The sequence below is a fragment of the Falco biarmicus genome, chromosome 5 (assembly GCF_023638135.1).
Source record: "Falco biarmicus isolate bFalBia1 chromosome 5, bFalBia1.pri, whole genome shotgun sequence".
Taxonomy (NCBI): domain Eukaryota; kingdom Metazoa; phylum Chordata; class Aves; order Falconiformes; family Falconidae; genus Falco; species Falco biarmicus.
Genome location: NC_079292.1, coordinates 91,169,053 through 91,182,204, shown reverse-complemented (window position 1 = coordinate 91,182,204; position 13,152 = coordinate 91,169,053). Strand labels below are relative to the sequence as shown.

The window sequence follows — 13,152 nt, the reverse complement described above, 5'->3', positions numbered from 1 at the left end:
AGAAGCCCACACTGCAGTCTGCACGAGTAAACGCTGCGGCAGGCTGGGCTGGCTTTGTCCCCCAGAAGCAGCAGACAGGGCTGAGGTGTCGGGGAGGGCAAGTAATGGCATCTCCTCAGCCAATTTAAGAGCTTCCTTGCATTCGTTCTTGGATAAGAGGGACCTAGGGAGGCAGCGTTTTGCCTTCTGATGCGAAATGCGGGGGACATGGAGCACTCGGCCCAGCAGAGGTGGCAGGAGGGCACCTGTGGCTGCTGCGGGCGCTCGCAGGCCGAGGGGCTGGCGTGGGGCTGGCCTGGCTGGAACTGTCAGCGTCTACACTCACCGACGCTGAGATCACCTCAGCCCGGACTTCATACGCTCCTAACAGAAACTCCTTCCAGTACTATAGCTTGTTCCCCAAATATCGCGGTACATTTCAGATGGATTAAAAGCTGGGTAGTGGTACGTAAATAATTCACTGCTAGGAATTTTATTCTAGCGAGGGTGTTTTTAGGGATGTTCTCCCACTGAATATTCTTACCTTAATATTTCAGCATCTTTTATTAATGAATAACACAATGTGTAGCACTTTCAGACGGTGCAGGATCCAAAAGCTGAAGCTAAAATTAGTGCCGCAGATGTCTTTCTGAACTGTGTACCGTTCACCTGGCGGTCGTCCTTCTCTGCCAAATTCGGTGGTGAAGCTTGTCCATGCTGTAGAGGAATGCTCTGCAGATGACTGCCTAGAGATCTGTCTGGTCTTGGCCCACCTACCCCTTAAAAATCTAAAAGTTCAGGATGAATTGGTGACATGTATTTACAGATGCAGATCAGGTCGTTTTTATGTAACTGGGCAGAGATAGAGCATTTATTTCTCTCTGGGTTTTTTTGTTTCCCCGCTTACCGTAGACTCCACCAGTATTATACCTCTTATTTATACAATGCCTTCCTATTTTGACTTGGTCCTTTATTCGAGGGCAGAGTCTTACCTAAATTTTACTGCTAAATTTCTGCATTTTTTCCTCAAAGGCTGTCTCTTGTCAGTATCTTTGCTAAAAATCATTCCAGCCATATTGCCTATGTTACTTTACAATTCTGTCAAACCATATTCTGAGGTGCCCTCTTTCTCAGTTTAGACACATCCTATCTTAGAAGTCATTTAGAGTACCTCTGTAAAAGTTCTTTTTCCTGGCTCATTGCTTTCAGATCCACCTCCATCTCTCCATACTTTACTGCATCAAATACAATTAGATGTCATCTTTAATATTCTTTTCTGGTTTGCTTCATGTCTCGCTAGTCATCTCCTCAAATATTAAGATATTGATCTTTTCCAACCCTCATATGAAAAATGAGGATGTTCTTGATTACTTATTTTTCAGCTACTTTTCAGCTTGCTTTTCTATTGAGCATGTTTTCCATTTTCCTCCCATAGACTTTACAAAAGGGAAAAACCTTTTTAGAAATCCAACAGAGTTGTCTTGTAGTCCTCCTTAAAGCTCTTACTCTTCTCGATTACCCAGTATTGGTCAGGTAGCTGGTAATAATAGAATCATGGAATATCTCAAATTGGAAGGGACCAGTAAGGGTCATGGAGTCCAACTCCCTGCTCCTTGCAGGACTACCTAAAATGAAACCGTTTGATGGAGAGCATCGTTCAGATGCTCCTTGAGCTCGGACAGGCTTGGTGCTGTGACCACCATCCCAGTGAAGAATCTTTTCCTAATGTCCAACCTGAGCTTCCCCTGTTGCAGCTCCATTCTGTTTGTTTGTGTCCTACTGCTGGTCACCAGAGAGGTAACGTTTCCATAGTCCACCCGTGTTGCAGAAGTTATTTTGGGGCATGGTAGCTCTTTCAGATGTTTGTGCAGTGCTTCAGACTGGTGAATAGCATTATCTCCAAATTATAAAGATACATCTACAGAAATGCAGTGAATACTGACAATGTGTTAATTAAAATGTACACTAACAACTAGCTGGTAGAAACAGCTTTATGCCATGGGACTCTGCCAAATGCCTTCCTTGGGAAAGGTGTGTTCCAGAGGCTTGGAAGGAACTTTCTCCCAACTGCTTGTTTAACCGATAAACATTAAGCTCTGAATAAGCCTATTGCAGATTTATGTTCCAAAAGTAAGCAGAAACAACACTAGAAGTGAAGGAGGTTTTGTCTTGTCAGGAATTTCTGTGAGTAATCAGACTTGAGAGGGAAGATTAAGCCTATCATTATTTTCTAATGCATTATCAATGAAAGAAAAGCCATAGAAAATTGTGGGTTTTATGGTTTTTTTAATATGGTTTTGCATCGGCAATGTTCATAAAAGAACAGGAACTTTGTCTGCACTATAAATCTGTCTCTCATTAAGAAGAGATTGGAAATTTGTAAAAGTTAAAATACTTGTGTGGGGGTGGGGGAGCTGTCTTTTGATTTCTAGCTACGAAATTTAAAGTATGATTTAAAGACTGCTTTGGAAAGCACTTAAAATTCCTAATATTGGTGGAGGGAGGTGGGAGGAGAATTGATATTCTTTTTTAATAGGAACCTAAGCACTATCGCTGGAGAGCATGGAAGGGAAGAAATGAAAATGACAGGTTTTCTTTTCATGTTGAAATCGTAATGAGATTTATAAAGTGAGCAAGTGAAAAATAAATGATAAGTTAATATATTTTTTACAGTGTAAAACTTTTCTAATACAAAGAGGTGGGTGGGGCAAGGAAATTTCAGCCTTTATAATTCTTGGAGATAAATCAGACTTTGTAACTATTTGCAATTGATCCTACTATCTTAGGTTTTCAAGATCAAAGCAGTGCAACTGGCGGGAAAACTTCTTCCAGCCTTCAACACCCCTACGGGTATACCATGGGCAATGGTGAATCTGAAAAGGTAACGCATTTTCTTTTGTGGGGACGTGTGCTCCTCCTCCCTCTGACTTCAGGTTAGTTACGGCATACGTCAGTTTTCCTTAGCAGTAGAGCTATAAAAGATGCAGACAAATTGGCATTCCTGGCACTTTGGGGTAACCTTAATAGAGTCCAAAGCATTCTACCTCGTTAACTGCAATAAATTGTGACCGTGATTTATTTTTTTCTCCTCCTGATTCTGCAATAATTCCACATGTCATTAGAACGTACCCAGCGTATTATGCCACGTGTTGCCCTGGGGCTTAATCATTGGCTCTCTAGTCATTAAAGAACCTATTAAAAACCATAATAATTTCCAGGCAGTGGTTGGATTTACTGGGTTTTATGTACTGTGTGGGCTGTACGTTACCTTCAGAGGACTCATAGTGTCTGAGAAGATGGTGGGACTGAAGATAATAATGAATTTACAGTTCAGCTGAGGTGTAAGGAGCAGGTGGTGAGCCCGCTGGGGTCCCTGCAGGTGGGGAGGCTCCTCGAGGTGGCTGTCGGGCTCGGGTGCCGGCGCAGGCTGCATTGCCCTGGGGAAGGGCATCACCTTGCCCGATTTATCTGGAGTTGCTTGTTCAATGCCGGGATTCCCATCGGCTTTTGGGAGCGTGGTTTTGATGTGAAGTATTTTGTAAATTTTTATGTTCTTAAACGGTAGCTGAACTGGGATGCGTGTCTGGGTTGTGTGCACAGTCAAGCAATTCAGCATAGTAAATAGCAGAGAGTTCTTCAATTGTTTTAAATCTTATCCTTTTAGGGGAGATATTTGTCACACTTTGTTAGACTGCAAAGAGGTTTAGGATTTCTTTAAGACTATTAGCCTCGTGTGCCACCTTGTGAAGGGAAAGAATCCTGACTTTGTCGTCACCCTCGGATGAAGCCCGAAGCCCATGGAGCCGGGGTTTGCCCCTCTGCTGGCGCAGGGTCTCACCACCCTTCCCTGGTGTTCTCTGCTCTGCTTGGGCTGCATTACCCCCTCCGAGGCCGTTTATTGGACCTCTCTACAATTAACATTGTTTTGTTTAAATTTCGTGATGTGCTTTCTGCACGGCATTACGGTTTTACTCAGCCTTGTGTTCTTTCCGCAGTTTCCTAGGGCTTGAAATTCCTCTGAGTTACTATTTTTGCTTTGTTCAGCCCAAGCCTGTGCCGTGGTTGCCGTGTGCTTGGTGGGCCAGGGTGGCCACGCTCGCGGGCAGCACGGCGGGTTCCCTGGCTCAAGCGGCGCGGGCGGCGAGGTTTCGGAAGCTGAAGCGGTTGCTGCGTGGGGGCCGCAAAGCACAGGGCTGGTGGCGCGGGTATCGGGGCGCAGGCAGGACGGCAGGGCCAGGGAGGAGGGTCTGCAGTAGGCGGAGGGGAAAGGGCTGGGGTGCCTGGAGCTCCCTGCGTTGCCGGTTCTGGTCCTGCGGCCGCTGTGTCGGTCTGGCTGAGGTGCAGAACCAGCCGGCATCACAGCAGAAGCAGCGCCTGTGTGCCGGGGGCAGGGGCGGCAGCAGGCGGGGGGGGGGGGGGGGGGGCGTGCGGCTGCCATGCAGTACAAGATGAGACCTGAAAAAAGTATTTGGGGAATTATTGACTTGTATTGTATTAGTTTTTGTGTTCATCATGAAACACCTACTTTTCTTTTTCTGTGAGAGCTGTACACCAAAAAAGCCCCGGGCCAGCCATGATTTTGTCTCTGCACTCTAAGCAGTGGCTCCTGCGTTTTAAAAGGGGTTGTCAGAGCTACAAGGACTGCCCTGTGAGCAACATCTTCCCTTTACGTTTCCTCTTTCTAATTTGTAATCTAAAAAATAAGTAAAAAGACATTCCTAAGTGGTTGTAGTCTTACTGATAACTGAAATCTTTTATGAGAGGAGGTAGAAGTAATCTCCAGGAAAATGTAGTTACCTTCAGGAATTAAAAGACCTGATCCTGGAACGTGGTGAAAAACTCCCATTTTCAGTGAAACCAGAGGGAATTCAGGAGTTATGACTTAGCAAAATAGTATTTCTTAAAGTGCAAAAGACACGAGTTATATGATACTTGCTGATGATTCTTTACGTGAGCCTGAGGACCTCGTACTGTTCTGCCTACAGCAAGCATGCTGGTTTGGGATGCAGATAGGATAGGGCCTGCTCCCGTCCTGCTGGAGTGTCTGATACTGCCTCGAAGCACGTCCCACCCAGGCCAAGGGGACGCAGCAGATGTCCAGCAGAACAGGGAAGCGAGTGCTGCCACCTTCAGAAGCATCCTCCTTCTCTGAGAATTGCTTTTGATTCACGTCCTTAGGGACATACGGTGAATAAACAACTGAGGTTGCGCCCAGTGTTAGGTCATTATATTTCTGTGATATTGAGATATTATATCTTCTAATCAGAGGACTTTATGTTGATGAGGTTACGGTATCTTCTTTCCAGAAAGACCCAACCAATGAGCCAACTGATCAGTCGAACCCCAACTCCTGTAATCTGAAGTAGGGGTTAATATTTTGCTGTTACTTGGTTAATTTGCTGCGGTGGTTTTTACTAGTGCACAGTAATTCTGAATCTTGCTGTTTTCTCTTTTTTATGCATATTTGTTGGAATTCAGTGGCGTGGGTCGAAACTGGGGCTGGGCTTCTGCCGGCAGCAGCATCCTTGCAGAGTTTGGAACCTTGCACATGGAATTTGTCCACCTCAGCTATTTGACAGGGGACCCTGTATACTACAACAAGGTGGGTCTCAAATTCAGGTTTTTATCATACAAGTGTCTCTTATGCTGTTTCATCATAAATTGCAGTAAAGGGGAAGTACTTTCTATATTGAATTGTGTTTGCATTCTTGGTAGCAGGTAAATATTTTCATACTTGTCATAAATTTCTACTTGAAAGAAATACAACACAAGTTTTCTTACATGTTTCAGCATACATTTAAAACCCATAATTTTTAAACACGTTTGTGTGAGCAGTCCTTTAAAAACAAAAACATACTAATCTGCAGGAAGCCCTCAAGAAAGCAAGCTTCTGGGTTCAGATTAAGAAAATTACTACTGAAAGAAAAAAAAAGAAAAAAGATTAGATTTAACTATGTGCAGAGAGCAGATGAACCTTGTTAGTGGTGATCCTGATTCTTGATTTAATTTAGGTCATGCACATTCGGAAGTTGCTTCAAAAAATGGATCGTCCTAATGGACTTTATCCAAATTATTTGAATCCAAGAACAGGCCGATGGGGTCAGCGTAAGTATTCTTATTTTATTCATTCCTAATTAAAGCTCTACTTCTTACTTTGTTGCTGAGTGGGAGATCAGAAAGACTACTCTGTAGGGTACAAGCAGCACTGCTTGAGAACATGCAGTGTAGCAGGGTAACTTGGGCCTGAGATCTCCTGAAACCGATTTTTGCCTGTCACTTTCTGAAGGCACCAGCTCAGTTTTTATGGTACTTCCCAAAAGCAGCTTCCTGCTCGTTCTGGTGCTTGTCCTTTTAGCAGTCAATAAAGTCTTCAGTAGTAAAGCATGAGGCTGCAGATGGTTTCCTCACTTTGGTTTTGTTCTGCAAACCATCTGGTTAGTGGCTTACTGTACGGTAACGGGGAAGTGATGTGTGTTGTGGTGGTTAAATTGGAGCTCCTTCACCTGGTGTTAGGGCTGACGTTTACAAACATCGTTCTTCTGCTTAGTGGCATGTGGAATGGCACCATGAGCCTCCTCATAGATCCTGCTGGTATCAAGGTCTCTTTTTTTATTTTTAAAAGGGCGGGGGGGAAGGGGCTTTGGAATAAAAAGAAAAAAATGTTTTTGTTGCTGACAGTGTGAGTGGAGAGAGAAAACACAAAGAAAGTCACAAACACAATTCTTTTTCTTGAAGTGATTCTTCCAAGAAAACTTGAGTGGTGTAGTGCTGTCAGAGTGGGTGTGATAAAAGAGAATCTTTTTCTTCAAGGTTTCTGTTCCTGTTTCTTTTATGAATGCAAGTTTATTTAAGAAAAACAAGCAAGATCTATTTATGAACTGTTTGACATCATTGACAGGTTTCGAGGATTTCAGTGGTTGGCATTAGATACCTAGCAGAATGTGTTGTGGCTTGCAAACAGAATTTGCATCTGCTTTGGAGCCGGTGTACGAGGGACGTGCGTGCGGCTGGCGTTGCCACGACTCTGAAAAGAGTCATCTCATGCCATCATTAAGGCCAAAATTCTCTCCAAAGCATCTAATGTCTTTGAGAGAATAGTGACACCTTCTAAGATGGACACATGGGTAGATGACATAAATTCTTCAGACAAATTTAGGTTGATCAATGCACTCAGAAAAAAGGTGAAAATATAAAAATATTCACCTAGTATTTATTCCAAAGACGATTCTACCTTGTTCTGAAATAATTTCTTCTATTGCTTTTTGCTGTTCCTAACCAGTTGCTCCTGCTGCTTCTATCAAAGGTGATCTAATGTGGCGTATCACCTGGATTCTGTAGGGGCTGTCTGTCAGTTGCAATAGTAATGCTTAGAATTAGCAGCTCTTGAAGAAAATATTCCTGGTCACTGAGAATAAACATACAGTGAAAATTTTAACTTTGCAGAAGTTTGGTGGAGCTCAAACATACTATTTAAATGAATTTGGAAAGATAATACACTTGGGACTAAAGCTTAGGGTTAGAGGCTGAGACTTAAGTTCTTAGGATAAAAAGAATACAGCTTCATAGAGCCTTTAATTTTTCTGTGCTGCTCATGAGTCACAAACCTATTTCCTCTAATTTGGTTGTTGGGGGGTTTTGTTTCTTTTTTTTTTTTTTTTTAGCAAATAAGCTTTCAGTTACAGATAGAGATGTTCTGGTAGTATTTCTAAGATTTTTCCCCAAATGAGCAAGCTTCTATAAACGTATCTTGAAATTTTTTGGGGGGGACAAGATAGCAAGAATTGATAATTCTATTTTTCCTTTTGCAGACCAGGTGAGAAACAGTCTTTATTGTGTCTTTGATAGATCGCTCCTCACTGAAATCTGTTTGCAGAAGTTTAAGAGGTTACAGTAAGGGTGCACGTGCTCTGGAACCCTGGACACGTGAGCTGGAATAGCTGTGGCTTGGGCAGGAATTTTCCTTCTGCCTCTCTTGCAGAGACTGTCCCCTGCATCACAGCAGCCGGTTACGTGAGGGTGATGCCTTTACGCGCTGCATCTCAGTTCACTGGAGGGCTGGGGTCTGAGTCTGTGATACTGATACTGCCTTGAGTCCCATTGTTGTTGTTAAGGGCAGGCGAGGCTTTCATGTCCTCCTCGGAAGGTAATTTCAAAGAGCATTGTGTTTGGCTTGTTACTTACTTTAGTACTGGAAAGGCTGAGACAATGGGAAGAGTATCAAAGCGTAACTTCTCTTCTTGCAGCTTCTGGGAAGGCTGCCCTTTTCATCTTTGCTGTGACCTTTCCTTTGATGCATTTTATCTTGTGCAAAGTACCTTCTCCACATAGTTTCTGAGAATTATTTCAGAACTCTTTATTTGCCTAGATACGTGTAACTCTTGACTCTGACCTTTCTGGGTTTTGGGTTTTGTTTTTGTTGTTGGTGGTTTTTTTTTTCCTCTTCTGCCTAACATTTTTTTTCCCCCTTCTCAGACCTTTTTGGCTCAATTTTAGTCAGCTTTTCTGTTGATTTGTACAGTATTCCATCTAAGTCATGAGGGGTATGAAACAGGTAAAATAAATCTACCTAAATACACCGTTGAAGTAATATGGGATGTAGCTGCAATACAGCATCATTCTAGCAGTGGGTTTATTTTCTGTTTCCGTATCTGTCATTCTAGCAGTAGGTACATTCTAGTGGCGGGTACCTTTATTCAAAGTAAGAAAAACAGCAGTGATGTGCACATAGCAGTCTTAATACCAGTTGATTGTCCAGAGAGTATTAAACAAAATATATAATGGAAGAAACCACTGAGGTCAAGTTTTCTCAGTGTTTATTTTTGGTAAAGAAAAAATTTAGATGATTTGAGTAGAAGAGAAAAGATAGTATTTCTGTGTTGGTTTTCTGATTAATTTTGTTCTAGCAGGCTGATAGGTAGACTTGAATACTTAAAGGCCATTCCTGTTGTGAGACAGACTTGTGGAAGAAAAGTGAAGCCTCGTTCTCTTGGCTTTGCTGCGGCCCCAGGGGGCTGTAAGCCAGCTGTAGCTCTACTTGCAACAAGAGCTTATCTACCTTGATACCTGGTAACGTATTTTGACACCTTCTCTGAGGTGTTTGCACAAGGAGCCTGGGTACATCCTCATTTTGTGTTTTTAACCGAGAAAGCTCACGAGGACTGCATCTACTTTGACTTGCCATCCCAAGAATTAACTGTTAGCGTGAGCCACTAATGTGCCTTGAAATACCCCATCTGGAAACCTTCCCTTCCTTTGTCGTCTTTGCTCCGGGGATCTGTGCAGTCGTTGATGCTGCCATGTAGGCAACTTCTTCACACATGTAGGGTCTCACGACATACTGCCTTTCTTTTTTGGAATCTCAGATTTTGCAGAATCTAAATGTCATGTTCCCCGTCAGAATGTTATATGAACTGGATATAATTCGTAAATGCGAAGCTTATATCTCAGCTGCGGGTGTTGGGAAATCAGAGTGTTAAGTCAGTGATAGGTTTTATGGAGGGGGAAGGTGATATTTATTTGTTTACAGAGTCATTAAACAAGCCTGGTTTTAGCTGCTGTCATTTTCTCCTACGTTTAATTCACTGATACTTGTGGGTACCAAACCACTTCCAGTTGTCTGGACTCAGAGAAGAAAGGGACGCTGGCTACCCAGTCCTTTTCACCTATCTAGGGTTCTTGGGTGATGATGATCTAGCTTTTGGACAGATCTTTCAGAGCTTCTGGACATCAGCAATATGTTACAGGGTTTTTCTGTGCTTCAGAGTACGTGTGTGTTTAGCCCACGCAGATCTGAGGCCATGTTGCTGTGCCTTGTCTGTTTTCAGTCATTCAGATGCCTGCTTTAAATGTGGTCCCTTCCCTTGGGTTAGGGGAAGTGGAACAGTGGATGTGACGTTCTGCAACCTTGTCGCTGTCCTTCTGCTGGTAGGATGCAGGGTCCGATGAGTCATTTCTGCTGCGGTTTGATTAATCAGAGCACAGGCCCTTTGATCTCAGCGTAAACAGTGTGTTCTGCAGTTTCACTGCTGGGGAGCGATGCTCTGGGGACAGTGCCCCAGCCATGCAGACCGTCCTTTTTGCTCATTGTTCTGCTGGTGCTCACAGAGATACGTGTTTTCATTCAAAAACCAGTCGATGTTTCTGAAATAAATACCTAAAAAGGTATAATCAGTAAAGTAACGAAACCAGTCAATTAGTAACTATGGTTTTGTCAGGAAGGATGTGACTGACCGTTGCTTTCGGGTTCTTCACAAGCTGTAGAGTGGAGTCATACTGTGTGACATAAATCTAATCCCTAGCCATGTCTTTGCAATGTTTACATTTTTATGAGCATATGTTTCCCTGTGCATTTAATGCATTGAAGCAGGGTTCTGGAGATGGATTACCTCCTTTCTTTTTCTGCCTGCCTCATGAAGCAGCAGCAGCCAGGGCCAGGAGCCGCAGCAGGCAGGGCTGCACGTGGGCTACTGTTGCATCCTATCATTTTTTTTTTTCCATTTAATGCCATAAACCCCAACCCTAAAAACTGTGGGGTGAGTGTCTTACTGGTCATTGCTAAATCTCCGTGGTTTCCAGTGAAAATGCTTCATAATAGAGCTGTACACGGTGGGGCCCTTGCTGCTTGGAGCAGGAATGGAGCTCGTTATACCCCAGAGGAGGAGAATGATGTCATGTGTAGGCTAAATATTTGTGCTTAAGATTGTAATGCGCAGGTATTAGCACAGCATGAGTGGCGTGACAGACAGCTTCTTAATGGGTTCTGCTCAGGATTTGTCAGCTCACTGGGGATTCTGCTAGAAGGCAGAGCTATCATGCCCACAGGAGTGTTGACAGATTGAATTTTTACTTACAAACTGAGGTGATGGTCCAGTAGGAACAAGTGATTTACAACACTTCTGCCTTCGGGTTTCAGTTTCTGTAAGATTGAAAGGAAAATAGCCGGCAAGAAACATTTTCTAACCTCTCACAATAACCTACATTTAACTTTGTTAGCTTTTCTTTTCACTTGGTGAGCGGTTGGTTTGGTGTAAGCATCAGAACTTTGAATTTAGATTATTTTCAAAAACGGTGACAGTGCTTTCTAGAGGAACCTGCTAAGCAGATACAACTAGGATTTTTATTAAAAGCAAGAGATTTCAGAATTGTGGAAATTATTTTGTACTGAAGAAAGGTGATTTTTTTAAAATGAAAATATATTGAGAACATCTAATTCTAATTTGCATTTGCAAACAGGTTAGCTGAGAATACCAACTAGAACAGCAATAACAAAGAAAACACCAATTTTGCATGTTATTGCCAGGTCAGGACATGCCACTTGTGTTTGCACATTTCTCTGAATTGGGCACTTTTCTGCTTTCCAATAGTGGAATAAATCACTGCATTTCATCTGGTTCCAATATCTCTTGCAAGTGATAGCGTTGTTGGAGGGGAACCCAGATCGCCCTGACTTCCTGCACCTGGGCTACCTGTGGAATTACCTGGGCTGGTTACATTAGCAAGCTGTCGGCTTAACTAAAATCTGGTTTTAAGCCATATATGGCTTCCATATGCAAGAAAACAAGCAGAAGTACCTAGTCTGTGTTAGCCACCTGTGTTTATTACACCTTAGTGATATGTGAGCACATTAACAAGTTACTGTAAAGTGAGCTAGTGTGAGAATTTACGGTGTGTGCGCTGAGTAACTATTGCTATTAGGAATGTAATAGCAAATACTGAAATTACCACCCCTGAATGCTGATGTGATGAATGTTCAGACTGCAGCCTGTTCCACAGTGCTGTGTTCACGTCTCCTCACTGAAAACAAGCCCCTTAGCAGGCAGATTTGCAAGTGGACTAAGTTAAAAGCATGATGAGGGGGGTACCCTGGCAGTGCAGTTACATCGACCAACATCGTGTTGTTGGTGAGTCCTTGTATGTGTATTAATGCACGGAATTTAAATGCTGCCTTTCACGTACCAAGTGATGACTAGTCTCTGAAGACAAATAAGAGGGTTAGACATGTTGCCTTAGCACCTTTTGGTGATGTTCTCACTTCCTTGTAGTTCCCTGCATCTGTTACTACAGAGCGAGTAAAGCACAACCAAGGTGGCTGAATGGGGGAAATCTGTACCCTCGATTTCCCCGTTGCTTGCGCTGTAGGCTGGCCTTTAAATGAACCAAAGCAGATACCTTTGTAGATGTGCATGTTTCAGTTTCTTCGGGTGGTCTTTCATTTCTAGCAATACATTACTAAATTAAACCAAACCAAGCACTTTTAATTTTAAAATATTATTTAGAGAAGGCATCTGTTGATTTAACTTAACTGGATGAGATTGACACTTCCATTAAAATGGTGCAATTTTCACAGGTAGAAAAAACAATAAAAACAATTTTAAATTACTGTCATCAAGTTAGTGTGAATACTGGATGAATATTCCTAATTTTTTATGCCTGTCTGTACAGCTGGTTTTGCACTAATGCTCTTGGGCTGAGCTAGGTAATTAATGGAACTGCTTAATTTAAACTCTTGCAGGTAATAGACAAACCATGAGCAATACACCCCATCTATTTTCATTTGTCATATGACGTGGTATCAAATACATAGCACCATCTGTCTATATTTGTCAGTATTTAAAGGAAAACTGAAAATAGATTTGATCTAAGTGTTTGTAATGCAGTTTGTTAAAGAAGTTCATAAAACCACTGTGTCCAGCAGTCTCCAGGACTTGGAGATTCCTCCTTCCCAGTCGCTGAAGCCCAGCCAGGTAGGGGTCCCTCCATCTCAGACTGATGGATGCAGCTGCTGCTGTTACTGGGTGCAGGTCTGGCCAGCAGCGAGGCCGAGGACGTGCCTAGAGAGGTGCGCGCGTATGCTGCGAGGAGGAAAATGCGGCTGCCCGCAGGCTGCACCAACGGCGCTGCCTTTGTAGCACCCGGCGCCGCCGTGATGCACATAAACCATACGTACAGGTAGCCAGGTCTTGCTGCTCCTTGATGTCCCCTGTCAGGTAGATGCATATGCTTGCACGCTCCTTGCAAGTGCCCGCACACTCGTGGATCCGTCAGCACCCGTGGGGCTGGCAGCCTGCCCGATGCCTGTGCTCGAGCCCTGCAGCCCAGGCACAGCCGCTGCCTCAGAGCTCGGGTCTTTTCAGGTGCAGGTCTCCTCCTCTCACTGGTGTGTCCAGCTTGACG

At 43.4% G+C, this 13,152-nt stretch overlaps 1 protein-coding gene across 3 annotated transcripts in view; it reads left to right on the top strand.

The window, feature by feature from the left end:
• Positions 1-13,152, top strand: part of MAN1A2 (mannosidase alpha class 1A member 2) — a 147,177-nt gene that overhangs the window by 89,292 nt on the left and 44,733 nt on the right. For all 3 annotated transcript variants that reach the window (XR_008822007.1, XM_056339746.1, XM_056339745.1), the window contains exons 6-8: positions 2,766-2,860; positions 5,458-5,581; positions 5,991-6,084. Coding sequence is in view for 2 of the 3 variants with exons in the window: in XM_056339746.1 (XP_056195721.1) it covers positions 2,766-2,860; positions 5,458-5,581; positions 5,991-6,084 (313 nt within the window). In the remaining variant the exon portion in view is untranslated. The remainder of the gene's footprint in view (positions 1-2,765; positions 2,861-5,457; positions 5,582-5,990; positions 6,085-13,152) is intronic.